The sequence below is a fragment of the Limulus polyphemus genome, unplaced genomic scaffold, assembly GCF_000517525.1.
Source record: "Limulus polyphemus unplaced genomic scaffold, Limulus_polyphemus-2.1.2 Scaffold45, whole genome shotgun sequence".
Classification (NCBI taxonomy): Eukaryota; Metazoa; Arthropoda; class Merostomata; order Xiphosura; family Limulidae; genus Limulus; species Limulus polyphemus.
This window is the reverse complement of record NW_013665655.1, coordinates 16,501-36,748: the sequence shown is the minus strand read 5'-3', so window position 1 is coordinate 36,748 and position 20,248 is coordinate 16,501. Positions and strand designations below refer to the sequence as shown.

Here is a 20,248-nt window from a genome sequence, read left to right as displayed (position 1 = left end):
GTTTCTCTTGTGGTGTTTAGATCGATAAGCTTAGCTACATTTTTTTAGGCTTTTATGCCATAGTTAGAAAGCCAGATAAATTATGATAGTTAAAGGATAGTATTTGCTTTGTGTGTTATTATTATTATGTGTTTTAGGTGCATTATTTTAGTAAGTAAAAATTATTTAGTGTATAGTACCATTAGTATAAAAATAAGTAGATTTAAATTTTATTGGCAACTGACAGCAGAAAACAACAGGTCGCAGTTAAGAGAACTCAAATTTAAAAATTAGAAACTTATTAGGTTAGACAAGGTTAGATTAGGTAAAATAATGATAAGTAATAATAATAATAATTCTTCATGAGGTGTGCTCACAAGAAGCTCATGTGTTATGTCATTCAATATGATAACCTGAGCTACACGTTGGCCGAGTGATTTACAACTTGTGTGGCAATGTTATTAGTTAGACATAGGTCAAAGGACAATAAAATTAAGTATAAACACATGTATACTGTTATGAGCTTTGGCTATTTTGGATGAACAATTGTAGTCGCATGTTACAATTTATAGTCATTCTAGGAAGAAAAAGGGTAATTTAAATTACAAGGTCAGTCAAATCGAATGAATGCGTGTAGCGTTAGTGTAGAAAAAATAACAGATAAAATATAAAGCTTTACTGAAAGAAAAATGTTTGATATTTATTTAAGAGGTTTTAGAGGTTATGCAAGTGGAATTTGACAATTTTTCAGATGAAGAAGAGTATTTTTAATCTTAAGATGAAAATCACTTTGTACTCGAAGTAGTCAACACTCTGATTCCATGTATTCACGGATAGGTTTTTGTGTACAAAAGGCTTGTAATATTTACTAAACGTACCAAATTTCTTGAGGACACACAAAACACATTAAAAAGTTGTAGTATGGAAACCTGAGCCTGTAGAGTGAGGGTGAACTTTTTGGTAATCAACTTTAGTGCTTCATAGACTAAGTTTAGACACTTCCTTGGCGAACTTTATGATATTCATATAAATGCTTCATAGGCTTAGTATTTCATAAACTATATGTAATGTTTTATTAGGCAAAGTCCATGAAAAAGAGAATGTTTTTGTTAATATGTAGTTTAATCACCAAAAGTAGTATTTCATAAATTAGCTTTAGATTTTTTTTAGATGATTGCTGAAACTATGTTCATATTTTACAAAGGAGTGATAGTCTTTTTATAAATAATACATGTAACAACCAAGTTAATAGTATTTAAACTCAGTATGGTGTATTCAGGCTTCATAACTAATGTGATGTTTTTGCATTTAACACGTAATAAATTATATAATTTAACTTATGTGTTAATGGCAGTATTTACGTTTTTGTTAGAAAATTCTTGAAGCACTGATAAGTCTTCGCCCTTCTTTGCTACATGTTGGTGATAAGGGACTTTTATTGCTGTTGCGCTTCCTCTCCATTCCCAAAGGTTATCGTTTTCTTCGAGATGCAAACTTTATTAATCATGAGTTAGAAAGGTGGAGGAAGGTAAGTATATAAATTCATATAAACAACCTTTCAAATCTTTATACTACATTAAACTGCCTTGTATTGTTTTGTCTTCTTGTTCTTCATTAGACCATCATATTGTGATGAATCTCTCTCTATTATGCAAAGTGTTTATTGCTGTTAAACATTTTTTACTTCATTAAATTAGTATATAATTTTGTTAACTCTGTCTCTGTACTTCCATAAATTTGCAATTGTCAAACCTTTTGTTTACTTCAATAGATTAACATATTCTATTAAATCTCTTTGTACCTCCTTAATCTTTTTTTATCCTTGAGCTTCTTACTTTTTTTTTTTCACCTGAATATTCTTTCTATACATTTTGTGAATTAACATTTTAATATACTAAACCCTATTTACTGCAATTGTGAAAAGAAATAACTTACAATAATTTGGATGTTTCCATCAAAAATTATGCTTCCCTTTCTTTTGTCTGTTTTTGTACTAAATTAATGATTCAGTTGTAACTTTGACATTGTAAAAGTTTACTTGTAGCAAATGTTTTTGATATCTTATTATTTTGTTTTATTAATAATTAAATAATGGTTCATATTTTGGAACCTTTATTTTTAAACTAAGATTAAGAGTGTGATATCTTACTATGAATATCCTTTGAGATATGATACAAATCCTTTTAAACTTCCAGTCTTACAACCTAAAGTATGTGAAAATTGTAGAAGACACATTGAACGAGGGATTCACACATCACCGCAGGGGGGAAGATGGAACTTATGGACGAAGCAGCACGTCCATTAGGTTGGTAAAAATATGTTTTTGAACTGAGTAGATGTTTTCCTAGTGAAACATTGACTATTGTCTGAATTTACATATGTGCATATGCTTTTATCAAATTATTTAAGTGATCTTTAGAAGTAATTTTAAAATTACCATCTTCTGGTGAAGACATTTTATATATATAATTAGTGCTAATTACTTTGACTCGTTCTTCATTAACTCATGCCTTGTAATTATATAGATATTCTGTAGAAATAGATTCAACTTTCACATTTAAAGCCAACCATCAAGGTATATCTGCCATTTTCACCTCAATTTACCCTAGGATAAGAATTGTGACATTTACTCTCTAGGTCTTCCGTTTTCTCTCACTTACTTACCACTCCTCTGAGAAGTAAGGAATTTAACATAAAGTACTCCTTATAATATTGTTGTTACTCAGACAAAGCATATTTTTATAGCATTCAATCGTATTTGATTTCCAAGCCATAAACTAGAAAATCAGACACCTCCTGCCATTCCCACCTGTCACATCCTCTGTTTCACAAACTGGCAGTAGTTCTCTCTGACACATTATACTATATTATCTATAACCAGTAGAAAGTCAAAGTTTTAATTTATCAGATGACATATTATATTAATTTATGTTTTTTTCTGTACAGATAATTGTCTGTTTTGCTTCCAGTTCAAACTTTATTTTCATGGGAAACACATCAATGACCTTAGCTGAATTTTTAATGGTTCTTATCACATACTTAGAAAGCAACAAAAATTATGATAGTTGTAGGACATTAGATAAAAAATTACTTAGTGCAGTAGTGCCATTAGCATAAAAAAGTAGGGTTAAGTTGACAACGAAAAAAAGCCCAGGTAAGTACTATATTTCTTGTTTTTCATGTGTATTCCTTATTTATTGATATAAAAGTAATTAAAATGTAAAAATCAGAAACTTTTTAGGTTAGATTAGGTAAAATATAGATGAAGGAAAAATAATAATTTTCATAAGACATGTTTGCAAGCAGTTCACAAGTAACCTGTGTGTTATATACTTTTGATAGGGTGATTTACAACTGGTGTGGTGGGATTCTTAGTTAGACACAGTTCAAAGGGCAATAGAACAATAAGATTTAAGTAGAAACAGATGTATACAGTTATTAGCTTTAAGATATTTAGAATAAATAAATGTGTAGTGTCATGTTTGAAGTCATTCTAGAATGAAAAAAGGTAGTTTAGATTTCATTCTTATTTTTTTGTTGTGTTTATGAGATTATTGAATTTAACTGACCTTGTATAGAGCTAGGGTAGAAAAAATAACATAAAATATAAAGTTTTAAATTTATTTAGAAGGTTTTAGAGATTATGCAAATGAAATTTGACAGTTTTCAGATGAAGAAAAATATTTTTAATCATAACATGAAAATCACTTTGCACTCATTGTAATGCTAACTGAAATTTCATGAAGATACACAAACATATTAGAAGTTATAGTATGGAAATTCTAAAGGTCAGTTTGGGGTCACAAACTTGGCCAATTTGACCGAGAGAGTTAACTAGCTGACACACCGAATGGAGTGGTCTGCATGCTTTACCAGGCTTCCGTCCTATCAAGCATGTATGAAATGCTCTTTGGAGTTATCTCACATACTGTCAAAAGACTCCAGTCACTAAAGATGGGCTGAAAATAACTTTTTTTCAGAGAAATGTTTAAGGAACCTTATCAATACTTTTGATTTTAAGCATGCAACATTGATGCCAGGCTGCTATTGAATTTAAATGTAATATGCTGTAAAGATATAAAACTGATGCTTACTAAATATTCATGTACAAGCATAGATTAAATGACAAATAATTTACATTTTTGATCACTTGATGGATTGTCATATGCCTAATCTGCTTCAAGATAAACTGAGGGGTAGGGATGTGGGGTTAATAACAGTATTGTTCTTAAAAGAGGTTTTGCCTTGTGCAGTGTGTGAAAATTTGTTGTTGTTTTTTTTACTATCTAACATACACACAAATAGTCAATATTGAACTTATTTTTGTTTTTGCAGAGTATCAGTGCATAGTTCTTTTGTTCCCCCACACATGTATGGACAGCTGGCCCAACATCAGGATGGTTTAGACTTTTTGGTTCAGAGTGACTGTCTGCATCCACTATTCCATGTCATCCATAATGCCCAGCTAGATAGCAATCACAGTATTTTACAGCTAAAGGCAGCTCTGTGGGCTGTGGTAAGGACCAACATGTATAGTAGCATTGAGTTCTATCTTGTTTTGTTTTTTAGTATACTTTTATTAATTATGTTGTATGTGTATATAAATTATATAATAAATTTATTTATATAGCATAGTTAGTAAATGTATTTTTCAAATGTATTCAGGCTTTTAGTAGAATTGGTCATGTTTTCTTTTTATAACAAACAATTCCAGTTTCAGGAAAATACTGATAAATCTATAAATAAGCCAGAATTATCCTTAAAGCAGTTGTGAGTATCAAGTTTGTTTAAGTATGTATTAATTTTGTATGGATATAACCATTGTTAATTTTTGCATATTATAGTAAAGGAAATTTTTCAATAATAAATTGACCATTTTTATTCAGGGCCATCTAGGCACCTCCCATCTTGGTGCCAACTATGTAATTGAAGCAGATGTTCTTCCTTGGATAGTAAGATTAGCAGCAGAAGCACCAGTATTTTCAGTTCGAGGGTCAGTTTTAAGTCATTAACAACTTGGATCATAATAACAAAGTTCATATTACTTTCTTATTCTTAGTTTTTAAATTGAAATGAAAAATGCTTATATTCCTTCATTATTCAGTGATTTAAAATATGCAAGCATGTCTTAAGAAACTTAAGTAAGTCAAAGCACTTTTACTTCAAAATAATTTCATTATTAGCCATGCATACAATAATTTTTTTTTATTTCAGTTAAAATTACAGATTGTCAAGAGCATGTTTTGTAATATCATTGTTTTGAAAAATTCACTATAAGAAATTCTGGTTTAGAAAATTTGTAGAAAATAAAATAAGAAATAGTGATAGAATATTATAAATGATAGGGGAAAGTGCTGCATAGAGGGCCTGGTAGTTATATCACTCGACTCTCAATTTGAGGGTCGCCAGTTCGAAACACCATCACTGAACATGCTTATCCTATGTGGTTGCCGACTGGGCCAACCACCCGAGTGTAAAAAAATTACAGTAATATTGGCCAACCCCAAACTAGTTGGGATTAAGGTCGTAACAGAAAAAAAAAAAAAAAAGTTAGCATAGAGTAAGTATTGTAATTTGAAAAATATGCATCAGTACCAATTAATATAATATAGAACTGTTTCAGACTTGTCCAGTATTTGGCTTGTGAATGAAATTTAAAAAGATATTTGTAGCTAAATATATATATGAGAATACAGAATTGTCTTTAACATTTTTATGATAATTAATGTTATAGAATTTTGTTTTCAGTTAATTTCTTTCATTCACTGAGATACTTCTTTTCTAAACCTCTGTTTAAATTAATGAGTTTCATATGTAATTAACATGAAAAATTATAAACATTTCTTAGTGGTATATTTATAATATTTGAAGTATATTAATACTTAACATGAGTTTTTTTTTATTTGTATAAAGTAGTAGTTTATTTTTTATGCTATGAAAATATTTCTAATTTTAGATAAGTCACTTTAAACAAGTATGGTGTTAATAGGTTGTTGAAGAAATTGTTTAATGTACATACATTTTGATAGATGATAATGACTCTATGGCTGAGTCTTCCTTTTCATTCTTGTAGGACATGTTTCTATGTTCTGGGATTACTCTGCACTACACCAGTAGGATCAGATGTTTTATCCCGATTTGGATGGGAAGCTGTTCGACACAACCATGAGGAAAAGTGGCCTATAGTTAAAGAGAAACTCCATATTGAGGATATAATGTCTGAAGAATCTAGACCTTTCAGCTGTTCAGTAAGCAGTGAAGGAAGTCAGTTCAGTGAATTGTTTTGGTTTGGTAGGCAGAATTTTGTGTCTTCTAGTCCCACATTTTTGTTGAGTACACCTGAGAAAGAAGATATTCCCTTTGTTGATGATTTAGGGGATCATTCGTGTGTTTTATTCAGATCGAACACAAACACCTCCTACCCTGCCAATGAACAAAGAACATTAACTTTAACTTCTGATTTTTTTGAAGATGGTGATGTCCCTAATTCATGGTCCCATGTAATTTCAAAAACATCTTTTTCTCCTCAACATAAACGCTCAATTAGTGATGGTAGACCCAGGTCATCCTCAGATGGTAAACCATTTCTTAAACGAACAGATGTTGTAGAAAGAATTGATGGAGGTGATCAGATGACCTTGACTACCCTCTCTATTCCCCAGTCTTCTCAAGAGAGAATAAACTCTATAAATGAGGGACAAGATGGTAGTACAGGCGATGATACTTTGATAAAAGGGAGAAGTGTTAGTTCCTCAGAAGTTCAGAAAAGTCCTGGACTACGCAGGATCTTTGGACCCAAAGATGAACGTAGTGATAGCAATGAAAGTTCACAAACAAGTGTTAGTAAAAGTAGATCAGATAGCTGCACTGACTCTACTACCAGTGGTGTTAGTTCCTGTGATTCAACAACATTTCGAGCCCCCCACTTGGAACATGCTCAAACACTTAGTCCAATACCTAGCTCTACATCACTCAATACTATGGCCAGCAGAACATATGCTCTTTCAGAATCTTCTCACTGTCGATTGTCATTCTATCAACAGAGTGTGCCACATCGGCATTGTTCTCAAGTTTTCAGTTCTACTTCACCTGAACCTTCCTCCCCTGTGTCTTTCACCTACACAAGTGTTCGAGATGCTATGGGATATGTAGCACTGAGAGCAATACAACGACCTCGGGTGCAGTCCCTTAGTTTAGAAGATGATAATACTTGTAACATTCTCAATGAATATCGATCATCCAAAACACGAAGCTTGGATCCTTGTTTTGCTACAGACATTTTCATGTAAGAAATTAACAAAAAACTTTATTTTAAGTTTTGTATTTTACATTATTGCATAACATATTTTAATAAACAATCAGCCTGTACTTTTAGTTCCAGTTAAGTATACTTATTATACTTAATAACAAGTTAGAGCATTTTCCTTATCAATAAATGATCTCATTCATATAATTTAACCCTAGGTTCATGAGGTCAACTGCTGCCTGTATATGAGAATTAATGTTTATTATGATTCCAAATTCACTAAGTGTGTTTTTTTTTACCAAATTTGATAGGCTTTTAGTAAGCATTATAAGTATGTTGTGTATAAAAAATTCATAATTTAAAAAAAAAAGTATTTTTGCCAAAGTATGACTCAGAGTCACTAGTTTGAATGCAAGATGGTTTTCATCTTACAGTTCTCATATTTCATTTGTATGACTGCTAGAACTTTAGATGAACATTAAAAGTTTGTTGTTGTTTTTTGCAAAACCTTATCTCTTATTTTCTCCATCGTAACACTAACTGTAGTGAAATCATCTGTAGCAAAAATTGAAAAATATGAAATAAAATCAAAAAACTTTTTGTACTTGAAAGTGACGATTAAAATTGTTTCTCTTAAGAACTTTAGGCCTGTTTTTCATAACTGCTTTCATGTAATTTTATTCCTCTTTGAACTGTGTCTAACTTTTGTGATAAGCATTAAATCACCAGCTGGTATCACAGAGTAAACAAATTGATCAGGTTACATCATGCATGTCTAGCTGTTTGTGTGTTGCTCGTGAGGTAATGACAACAAATTTTCTGTTTATGTTTTTTCATATAACTTCTCGTACTTAACTTTAAAAGTTTTATTTTAGATTTTAGTTTATTTTTGTTAAAAATATAAATCAGTAAATAAAAAATATGTTTAAAAACAAGAAAGTTACCTATTTGTGCTCAAAAACGTATTTCAGTAAGGCTTTTTCACTTTATGTTGGTTATTCAGAAAATAATTCATTTTTCTTTCAGATATGCATTTTAAAATATGAACAGTAATAATTCAAACAGTAAAATAAAATGTCCCAAAACTACTATAATTTATCTGCCTTTCTAACTAACCTATAAATAGTTTAATAAATTACATTACTTACCAGAGCACTGACTTCAGTCTAGACATAATACAATCTGCTTCTAAAATGGTGCCTTTTACCAAGATAAGTTAACATGCAGTCATCATGATCATGTACTTCATAAATTGGGATTTTTAATGGTTATAAACATGTACCATTGAGAAGTAAGCATGAGTAAATATGTGTCTTTAAAAGTATTAAGAGTTTGGAGGACCTTCTGTGGTGGGTTTAACAAATTGATTGATATTTCAGAAAATATATAAGGTGGGATGTGTTTATTTTAGATAATGGTCTGTATATATCTATAGCTGGTGTATTTAATTGATGGACATTCTGCAGTAAGTAGAGAGAGCAAGTATCTGTGTGTTTGTAACATAAGGAAAGAAAGAAATCTAAAAAGGAGAATTCAGAGCACAGTGGCATCACGTGACAGAGAAATGAAGATTGAAAATGTATTTAAATATTTTGAAATTAAAAAAGTAAAACTTAATGTTAAATTTGAATTATAAACTACCTTTTGATGCCAAGTTTATTAAAATACATTAATAATAAAGCTGCTTAACTAAACTTTGAATGTAACTCTGTGAAAGGTCATTAACATGCTCTCTCTGAACCCCCACCATACATACACATAGAGTTAACTTGTTGAAAGCTTGTCTTGTAAGTATGTAAAAGCTAGTATTCATTTAATTTCAAAAAATAGGACAAACAAAAATTATATTGGTGTATATTCCCCTTTTATACAAAATGTTAATCCTAATATCATCTGAAAAAAATGCCTCATAATTTTTTTCCTGTTTGGGAATAAATTTGTTATACATTACCTTGAATTTTGTGAAATTTGAATGATATCTATCGATGTCTAGTAAATGAAAAGAAAATACTGTTGTAGAGAAACAAATTAAATGTGGATTAAGAATAAAATTATAGATGAGATAATTCATTTTAAAACTTTAAATTTTCCATAACTTACATCAAGATTATTAAGAATTCATATTTATATGTAATGAAATAACTGCAAGATGTATCCTTTTCTTTTACACCTTCATCTACTGTTTGAGATGCATGTTTTTATTTTGTTTTATATACTACCAACAAAAGAGGTTATGAAGATGAAAATCAGTTTGAAAAGAGTGCCCGTAGAGCTTCACTTTCAAGCCAAGTCACTATTAAAAGCAGTGAATCAAAGTCATCTGAGGTTCCAGTGGAGGAGAAATACATTGGACTATGTTTGCCTGTTGACATCAACTTGATATTCTCTGTAAGTTACAAGATGTTATGCATATGTTTTGAAGGTTTGAGTGTTTTCTCATCTAAATTGAATGGCAAAACAAGTGATCTTCATTCAAAATGTACAAGGTATCACTTAACATAATATTTAATGAATCATGGAATATTAAAGCCATATTAATCCACAGAATCACTTTTCATTACAATTGAGGAAATATTTTATTTCCTCCAAGTAAACCAGAAATTTAAATTAGGTGCAGTAAGTAGATGAAGCAAATATTTGTGTATTTGTAATATGATAAATGCAAACCTTAATGTTGTAATTAAGTTACTTTTTATGCTATTTCATGTACTGCTTTATTACACAAATAAGTTTCAACTCACAATCTGTGGGCCACAGGATCAAAATCTTGAGCTGAACATGCTCATCAAAATTTAACAGTGGAAGCTGGGCTGTAGGAGTAGCCTTAGTGGCTTTACCATAAACAGAACAAACAAACACAAATGAGTTATAATGCCAAAACTTTAGTTAATCCTATCATGACAGACGTACAAGTGTTTAGCTCAAACCTACATGATTATTTATTTTCCAGAATTTAAGTAACAATTATATCTTTTATTCAAACGTATTTTAAAATTGATATTTATGATCATATAACATTTATTTAGTGTAATGTTCCAACATTCATTTCTGTGCAGATCTGAGAAGTCTTGCTGTAAACAATGTATTTATCAATTTTATATTATTTTTTTTAGAATTGTTTTACCCATCCCAAAGCATAAAAACCTAAGAAGCTATCACCCCTGAAAAAAATATAGTGATTCATATATTGTTTTTCCTATATTTTCCTTCTCTGTCAGTGGTTTTATTACTACAGACCTTTGTTTCGATCTTTTAATGATGTTGCAGCAAGTGCTATGAACAATTACCAAGGAAGTTGAGTTAGCAAATAGCTAGAACCAATAGCTAGAGATGATTGGATAGAAAAAATATAATCTGTTTATGTTAATATAAAGTAAACAAAGTGGTTTTTATACATGGTTTTTTGACATACTGGTTACCCAATGTTCCCGTATGGTTAAACGATGGTTTTTAATGCAAAGTTTACAATACAGGAACAAACTACAAACCTTTCTTTCTTTTTTTTTTATGTTCTTTTTATTCTTAAAAATGTTTTCATGTTAAATTATGTATGTTTGAAAACTACGGACATTTTCTGATATAATGAAACATCAGATGGATTTTCTTTGGTTTATTAGCAAGGTTGGTATGAGATGGCTAACTGTTTAGATGAGTCAAAACCTTTTTTTTTATATTATTGTTAAGTTTTTCATATTCAAAGAATACACACAAATAAAAGAACTTATTGTTTATTGAAAACAAACTATTTATTAAATATTGATTGATTTCAACCAAGAACATTTTGGGCAAAAAATCAAAATGCCTAACTTGACAAATAATGGTAATACTATTTTGAAAGATGAAGTCCAAAGTAGTTGATATACCTTTGTCAGTTTTGCCATGTTTTTCTTGATGTATATCTAGTAGTAGTAGTAATAATTGTTTCCATTGGTAAAATAAATATGTTAATGAATATCAAAGGCATTGAAACTGACTAAATATATAAAAAATGGAACTTTATGAACAGAAATAAAAAAATAATTGAAATTATGATTTGTGAATGCTCTTCCAAAGCAGTCTCTCAATAAAATATTGCAACTTCACAACCAAAAAAATTATAAAAGTATTAAATCCAGTTATATGAATTTTTTAAAGCAGACACTAGATACCATTTGAAAGCTTGTACTGAGTTTCATGCAGTTTGGTACAGTATTTCCACTGTGAGATGGGGAGGGAGGATATCAATCATACTCTTCCACTTAAAATAGGGTTAAATGTAAAAAGGGGTATGATGAAACTATTTAACGTGAAAGTCCTCTAGTATGGTGGACTCATTACTGATATGTCCTCCTCCCCCTTTACAAAATAAAAGTTGTGTGCCATGATCTAGAACTGCTTGATTTGAAATTTTTTCTTAAAAATCAGGTGTTGTCATATCTAATTTTATGTTCTTTTAAATAAAATTAACCAAACAGAGAGATCACTGTGCATTACCTAATTTTAGTAAATTCTTCAAAACAACTGTGTCAGTAGTTTTTCATACCCATTATAACAACATTATTAAAAATGCTTTTGTGCTATCAGTTCTATTAGAACTGTATAACCCTAAGTAAACATTGTGAAGTTAAAATAAATGGGTAGCACTTGACACATCATTAAAAAAAGAGCACATGTAATAAATCACAGAGAAAAAATAAATTGCTTATGATTTTATTGACTAAAAGTTATTAAGAATTTCCCCACACCTCATATTTTGTATGTCTCATTAGCAAGTAATGGCTTATGCTCAATTATTAAAGTGTATAAACCATGATTTTCTTTAACCATTTTAGCATGGTATAGAACAAAAAATGAGAAATAAGAAGATCAGTGTTATATCATCAGCATCTACCATCAGTAAATCAGGTGAGCTAAATATGTTTATAGTGTTATCTATTGACATTTAATAGTGTCAGGTCTAAGATAAATTGCATTTACACCAGGTGAATTTCAGATTTTCATATGTCCTAGAAAGTATTAGGTAAATTTTCTGTAAGTCTTGAAAACCTGTAGAAAAGCTCAGTATAAGTCTACTAGCAAGAGTAGTTTATTATTATTATTGTGCTGATGTTTTGAAGTTACATAAAATATATTTTCACTACCTCTGATTTGTTACTTCACTTCCTGATATCCTCAGGGAAGAATTAAGATGTTTGTAGAAATGTATGTAAATTAGATCAATACATTATTTGTTTCAACAGCATATGGAGTCGCACTGTTCCTAACTTAACTCTTATTCTTTTAGAAATGAGCTGGAAGCATTACCTAGAAACCTTACCTAGTAGTGAAGATACAAAAAAGGCTGAGGGTCTTGAGCTTCACACCAAGGAAACTTGCTTAGCTTGTTATAGGGTTCACAAGGGGGAAGCAATACAAATTACTGGAGCCACTAATTCTGGTGAGGTCGTGTTTTGTACCAACCAGACCTGCTACTTTTTGTCATTAAATATTTTGTTTAATATATGTAGGTATATATATATATAACTTAAATATTCCACCTCATAACTTTGATTGATATGAGAACAGAAGAAAGACAATTTACATGCATGTGATTAGAAGAAGTAAAGAAGAATGTTCTGTATTCAAAGAAATGTAATAAAACTTGAAAGTGGTGCAATGATGCATTTGTTCACTCCATTAATTAAAATATTTTCTGGTTTGCATGATAACAATGCCATTCACATTAGTTATGAAAAATTAAAACTATTAAAAGTGGTTAGTATACTGGACTGTGGATCAGAATGGTTTGAGCCATGATATTCTACTGAACACATACTGTACTTTCAACTGTTATAACTGTGATAATCAATCCCTCTTATTCAGATAAGAGAACTGCATATGTGATGGGTGCTGCTGACCTGTTACCCTTTCCATAGAGTTGAAAAATACAACTACTTAGAAATTATATTAACAAAATTACTTGCTTGTTTTGGAGACTTATTAGCGTAATTTCTGGATATCCTGTACTTGTCAGGTTGTATATTGTTCACACTTTATTACAACAAAAAAATTACATTTTGCTTTGTAACAGTTATTTCTTCAATTATATATCAGCACTCATTTCCATTACATTCAGTTGAACAATGTGTAAAACTAGAGGAAATTATAATTACCTTTTCTTCTTTCCTCAGAATCTGAAGAAGGAAGTTCTAAAGTTGAGAGTCATTACCTATGTAGTCCATGTCAGAGTGGAGCAGAGAGCCCCATTCCTCAGATTAGAAGGATTGTCAAGTCTCGAGCAAATAGCTTTGACTCTGCCACAGCTACAACACCTGGCAGCCTTGCGAGTAGTGGGAGCACGGATGGATGTTTGTACAGTTTTTTTCATTGAAAACATGGAAAAATAATAATAATTGGGAGAAATTTTGAACTTTTTCATGTACCTTTTACAGACCATCTCAACAATATGAAATTAACTCTAAAAAAAAGTTAACAATTAAATAACAGATTTTTATATATTGTCTTAAAAAGCATGGATAGCATCTGCTTTTTGAACAGAACGTTTTTTTGTTTTAGTTTTTGTTATTAAAGACTTCTCTGCTCAGTCGCATAAGGAACTCCATTATTTTTTCTATTCTGTTTACTTTAAAACTTTGACCTTAAAACTTAACTGGAATTGAAGTTTAAGAGTATTAGAAATAGTATACTGTGGTGTGATAAATAATCAGTTATATATACATATATATTGTTCTTTTTCAGTGAGTAACTATCATCTTAAGGGTCCAACCTCCCTTAGTGAGAAGAGAAAAGAAGTGCTACGATTTGTTAACCACCTTAGCAGTTCCATAGCTGTCAAAGGTGCAGAGCAGGGTCTTCTCAAGTAAGAATTTCCACTCAAAATACACTGCATTAACATAAAGCAGAAATTACAAAATTGTATAAAAATCAGCATAACTCTGTACAGATCAAAAAAGTGATTGCAAAATCTGTCTTATATGGTGCCTAATTTGTGGCAAGAATCTGAAACTAAAAACAGATACTCGTAAATTCTTTTGATTAAAAGTTCCAAAATGTTTTACCATCTGTACTTTGCTTTTCCAAAACATACTTACCTCTGCTGACACTTATAGCTATTACGCGACTGCCAGGATTTCTCTTTGCCCCTCTAAGCATTGGTCTGATTTTTTCTCGCTTGCTCCAGTCTTTTATACCCCACTCAATTGCCGTTTGTGATATTTGTCTCGTGATACTCTCCACCTACATCAAACTGCCCTCTATCCTGGTACTGTATATAAGCACCTCATTCAGATAATTTTATCATTTTTTTTCTCTACAAAGATTCACTAACAGGTTTCCCAGTATTAAGATTGTTTGGAGATACTTTGAATGTTATTGTGTTATCTAGTTGATTTTCTTAATAATAATTAATCAAGCCGATTACGGTATGAATTCCCCGATTATTATTTCCAGCACAGAGAAAAATTGGGTTTCTTCTCTTCCACCTCTGATATCTAGTGTCATACAACAATTGGGGTGAGACATATATTTGGATCTGTGACAACCACCGGAGGGCTCTGAGGTTGTAATTGAGAGCACTCCTCGACATTTTGCAGAGACTTTAGATTTGTTTTTCCTGTGCTTTCTTTTAGTCTGTTGGATTTTCAGCCCCCTTGTGGGACAGTGGTAAGTTTACGAACTTGCAGCACTGGGGTCTGAGGTTCGATTTTCAAGGATGGACATGGCAGATGGCCTGAAGTTGCTTTGCTCTAACAAAACAACTTACTTTACCTCACAAAGTGCTGTTACAATCAATGATAATCTACACAGTCTTTAAACGACCTATGAAAAACGAAAAGGAGGCCACTTTTGGATAAGCTGCCTTTGATTTGTTTTTCTTCTGTTGGTTCTTCAAGTGTGTGATGTTTTTGGCATTTTACCAGTTGCTTTTGAGCCAGCAATTTACTTGATGGCTGAAAGGTGTGGGAGCAAATTTTTAGTTTTTTTTTTCTACATACATGGATATTGTGGTTCATGCTGGAAGGTTTACTTCTTAGTTACGTGAAGGGACAGTTTGGCCTTATCTGACACATTGTCGAAATTCGTGATTTAGCCTACCACCTCTAGGTGGAGACATTTTTCCGACTCTCAAATAATACATATGCTCCTCGAATTTCGGGGTTCTAAGGCAGAGTTTGTAGTTCACTTATATAGGTCTATGTCCCCTTGATGGGACAGAAAAAGTCTACAGACTTACAACTCAAATTCCACATTTTGTTTCCTTTCACTTTACTTTGTTAGAGGACTGTCAGAATCATCAGCTTTATTAATGACAAGCTGGATCCCTTGTTAGCATGTATGTTGGTTCAGTTTTTGGCTTCTAAATTCCTCCCAGTTGTTGTTGGAGTCTCGAAGTTCATCAGCTCCTACAGGGGGGTCATAGTGCCTCCCCTCTTTGTGAGTCCCACATCAGCCCCTCAGTACATTGGTACTCAGAATAGATCCTGTCTATATCCAAGGTTTCCACTGCTTAGTTGGATCACCAGCAGCGTTGGTGATTATTGTATACCTTCAGGGCTTGTGGGAGCTGATGACTGGTTACTGCTGGCTCCATCTCATCAATTGTTAGACCATTGCATTCTGATTCTACTTTCAGATACAACCCAGGCAGACTTCCCTTTCAGGATTGCAACATTTGTTCTTGCTCCAATTCAATATGTGATCAGTCTGGGTATTTTTTATTCTTCATGTCATCTCTCAGTTGGACTCAGCTGTCTTCCACCCTGCTCAATGCTATAGAATAGGACGCCACATTCTTACTCACCTCTCCTTCTGGAAATGTGGGCATTACTCAAATCCTTTGTGTCTTTGGGAAAAGAGCACAAACAAATCTTTTATTGGTCTTTAAATGATCAAGGATCATACACATCTTTTTACTAGTTTCCCCAGTTTCTTTAATCGGGATCATTCTTCAATCTCGAAGGGTTATTAAGTCAGGACACTACTACGATTTGGATTCCTCTACTGCCACCTTGTCCAGAGTGCCATTCTCTTCATCAATGCCTTGTTTCATGGATGGGATGCATATACCAACAGTCAGGAATTCCAGACTCTATGCATGGATGACGATGATTCTTCCTTCTTGCTCTTCAACAGGCAAGGCCTCATGGTCTGAGCTTGTTAAAGGGTAAATCATCAGGCTTCAGTCTGACTATTCTGTGGTGGTGTCTTATGCTTCTCATCAAGGAGATATGCTGTCTAAGGCTCCTTATTTTCGAATTTTGGTCCTCCTTTCTTGGGACTAGTCCTATCTTATCACTCTTCTAGTTTGTCATGTTCCATGGGTGATGCCTGTGGTAGCAAGTCTATTGTTTCAATCCAAATAGATTATCCTGACAGAATTGATTGGCTCTCATTTTGTAACTAATTGGTGGGTTGGCCTCTCATTAGATCACCCAACTACTAGCAATTTGGTCTCTAGTACCTCATCTTTAGGCTTTGGCAGTAGATACTTTCCTTCTGGACAGGACAGGATTACCACTTTAAACCTTCTCTCTACTTTATATGTTACCCAGGGTATAAAATATGATTTGTTCCAACCCATTGTCAGTTCCTGTTGATAGCCCCCAATTGGCTGCTACACCCGGGTTTCTACTTCTACAGTCCATTCCAGTGTGTCAAACTCTTCCACTTCTTTATAGGCTCTTGCTGTGGAGGCAGCCATGATCTGATATGGTACACTTGGCTATCTAGAAGCTCAAACTTCTGGCATAGAGGTTATAATGTCTTTCACGTGGCATTGGAGTTTAATTTCTAATGTTGATGTGTATCTGTCTCAGTTTTAGCCTAGTCTGAAAGGCACTTTTATTAATGACATGCATATCGGCAATGTTGTATTGAGAGGAGGTTGAACCCTTTTCACTCAGTGGGTCAACCATAACTCGTTTTTTGACTTGGCTCTCTTACAGAGATTTTTGCATCTTCCACAATGGCCATTGTTTATGGTGGCTTTATCATCTACCATTCAATTATTGTGACTACATATTTTTTGAGTCCCCAGTACTCTCCAGATTCCTTACATCATTTTGGGTAATTGATCCCAAATGACCATTCCAGTTACCTACCAGGTAGATTAAGCTTACATGTTCTTTCTCTACACCTGTTTGTGACCTGACTCTTATATGTCATGTATCCCCTTTACCTTCAGGTTTATTTTTCATGGCTGCTGACCAACAGACATCACCGGTTAGAGATTTGCGCTGTTTGTCCACAAACCACTTTCTCATTTTCTCTACATCCTCAGACCAGTTCTTCATACTCAACACTCTGTCAGACAGGAAAGGGGCTCATTCCTTTTCATCTGCTCACTATTTCTTTCTATGTCCAATCAGATTTTGATCATGGTCATGTTCAATAAGGTTTTGTTGCCTGCACTTATACCTTTAGAGATACTCTACAACACTTTTTATTCTGGGCTCTCTTTTGAAGGCGAGGTATCTTCTGTGAGTTACATCTAATCATATTTCTCTTTACATGTCCTTAGCAGCTCGGTCAAATTGCCCACTGGAAGTTGTTGTGCAGACTGGTATGTGGACCTTCTACAGTACCTTTATCTCACAGTATTTGCCTGATCTAGCAGTCTCTTCATCTGTGGGTTTTTGCCTACCCCCTGTAGCTATCTTAACCATTTCTACTAGATTATTCAGAGGGGTGAATATTTTTATTTCTACCTTTCATGGTCCCTTACCTTGTTTTCACAGGATCCCACTCTGTGAATAGTGTTGCCCAGACAGGTGTGCTTTTATCAAACTAATTCTGCACTAGCAACCACTATTTCACTATAATTGCTACTGGTTGCAACAGGCTCTGTAGAAATAAGGTGTTCCATAAGACCACCTAGGAGCTTACCAGATGGTATTACCACACTATGCTGGACTGCCGATTATTGGATTGAATAAATCAGGGTTGGTTTGCTTTTAAAAATTTAGGGAACTTGGTTTACCTATTGCACTGTTTTCAGAGCACTGTTCCATAGGACTCCCCAATGTGCATAACCCCTCAGATTCTACTAATTGAGCTAGGGAGTCCTTACCACACCTGGTTTCCAATCATTAGGGTGGTAGACAGAAGCTTTTCGTCCAGAGTGTTAGAGTGACTTCCTCCACTCTCAGAGAAGAGGGCAAAGTTGGGGAACAATCCACCTGGGTCCCTGGATATTTTTTCCCAGATGTAGGTAGGAGCAGCACCAGCCTATGCATGAGCCTACTCATAATACCTGTTCAGTTTTGATACTCGGCTATCCAATTGAGGTATGTATGGCCCTTTTTTTTTATCAATATCGGTTCAGTACATTATTCATGGAAGTGGGTCCACTATCTCCTCGTAATTCTGAATGTGGAATGGTCCCATCCTGGGTCTTTAGTTGAGCACAGTTGTTCCACGCCCTCCCCATAATTCCAGGGTCAAGTGGAATGCTCCTTGCCTACTCAGTTAAGGAGTGAGGATGAATGTTCATAATTCCATACTGGATGAGTTATTTTCCTTTGGTTGAGTATGGCATCCACGATCCCATTATTCTGAGCCTGGGGTGTTGTCTTTTGGGTTTCTTCAGGTGGATGAGAAGGTTTGTCCACTTCGGTGTTGCTTACCATCTCATCATGCTATGGCTATTCTAGTGGGATTCAATCAATAGTATATATATATATATGCGTAACATTGCAATTCAATTGCCCTAGCCACCAGAGTAGGATATAGGGACCAAGACCCCCTCAATTCCAGCCCTGGGTAGTGGAACCTCAGCTGTCTGGTTGGAGCTGGCCTATAGTGATGATCACTCGTGTACAATTCCATCCTCTATACAGTAACTAAGTTCAGGGTGAGAAGCATACCTGTTCTGGATGTAGTGCAGTTCCCTCACTTGGGTACCAGTCTTATCTTGGTATACCCATGATATATGCAGACACTTTCTTTATGGATAATGCCCTCACCAGCCCCTCCACCTTCTAGCTATAAGTGTCAGCAGAGGTAAGTATGTTTTGGAAGTTAACATTTTCTTAAATTGAAAATGTATTTCCAATAATTCTTACCTCCAATGACACTCTCCTGCCTTTCCTTCCCAATAAGAACTGGTGTTAGAGACTGGGATTTTATCAGTCTTGAAAAAATCAGACCAATGCTTAGATGGCAAAGAAGAAACCCTGGCAGTCGAGTTGTAGCTACAAGTGTCAGCAGAGGTACATATTATTGGAAATACATTTTCAGTTTAGGAAAATGTGAACTTGTATCTATTTGTAAATACCTAAGATGTGTTATGGAACACTCCATTCTTTGACAGTAATTTGTCAAAGATAATGGGAATACAGTACTTCATGTTGAATCTTATTTTTGCTTGTTTGTTTTGAAAAGGACTAATAAAAACTAAACAGCCACAGCTTATGTCTACCAAGCTTTTAATTTCTTAGTAGCCCACATAATTTGAGTTATACTTGATGGGCTGTGATTAATAAAAATCTAAATTCCTAATTACATCATAGCACTTTAAATAACTGTGCACTAATCATAACTTAGTAAATACAAACAAAGCACTCATCCTTTAGTGACAGGAAATTATTTCATGGACTTTAAAAAGGCTAATTGTGTTGCACTCGGGGCAATTGCTCTGAGCTACTTATACCACTCAGCACAAAAAGTAACTGTTGAGTATTTCAGTCATGCTAAAAGGCACTCAACAATAGCATACAGTAAATCTACATTTTTATTCTTTAAGTTATGTCACATTTAGAAATGTGAATGATAGTGTGATTAATTCCTAACAATTTAATGTATAATATCCTGCTTGCGAAATATAATTTGGCATCAACATTATTCGTGCTTGTTTTCCAGTCATTTCAAAAGTGAATGTTAAGCTTTGCCATAAATGGGAGACAGACGATATATACACCTGGAAAAAAGTTAAGCACCCCCAAATATTTTTCAGGATTGCTTATTGAAAATAAGGTTTAATTTTCATGATGTTGAGCAATGTTCATAATTTCAAACATAATTAAAAGGATGTGAGCGTTCAGGTGT

General features: G+C 33.2%; 1 protein-coding gene across 1 annotated transcript in view; it reads left to right on the top strand.

Annotated features, from left to right (window-relative positions):
- The window catches only part of LOC106462336 (rapamycin-insensitive companion of mTOR-like), a 71,874-nt gene that overhangs the window by 47,011 nt on the left and 4,615 nt on the right, over nucleotides 1–20,248 (top strand). Inside the window, exons 21-30 of the mRNA XM_013922252.2 lie at nucleotides 1,352–1,507; nucleotides 2,175–2,284; nucleotides 4,315–4,495; nucleotides 4,866–4,972; nucleotides 6,053–7,264; nucleotides 9,454–9,613; nucleotides 12,037–12,109; nucleotides 12,489–12,641; nucleotides 13,375–13,551; nucleotides 13,943–14,063. Of these exons, the coding sequence (XP_013777706.1) occupies nucleotides 1,352–1,507; nucleotides 2,175–2,284; nucleotides 4,315–4,495; nucleotides 4,866–4,972; nucleotides 6,053–7,264; nucleotides 9,454–9,613; nucleotides 12,037–12,109; nucleotides 12,489–12,641; nucleotides 13,375–13,551; nucleotides 13,943–14,063 (2,450 nt within the window). The remainder of the gene's footprint in view (nucleotides 1–1,351; nucleotides 1,508–2,174; nucleotides 2,285–4,314; nucleotides 4,496–4,865; nucleotides 4,973–6,052; nucleotides 7,265–9,453; nucleotides 9,614–12,036; nucleotides 12,110–12,488; nucleotides 12,642–13,374; nucleotides 13,552–13,942; nucleotides 14,064–20,248) is intronic.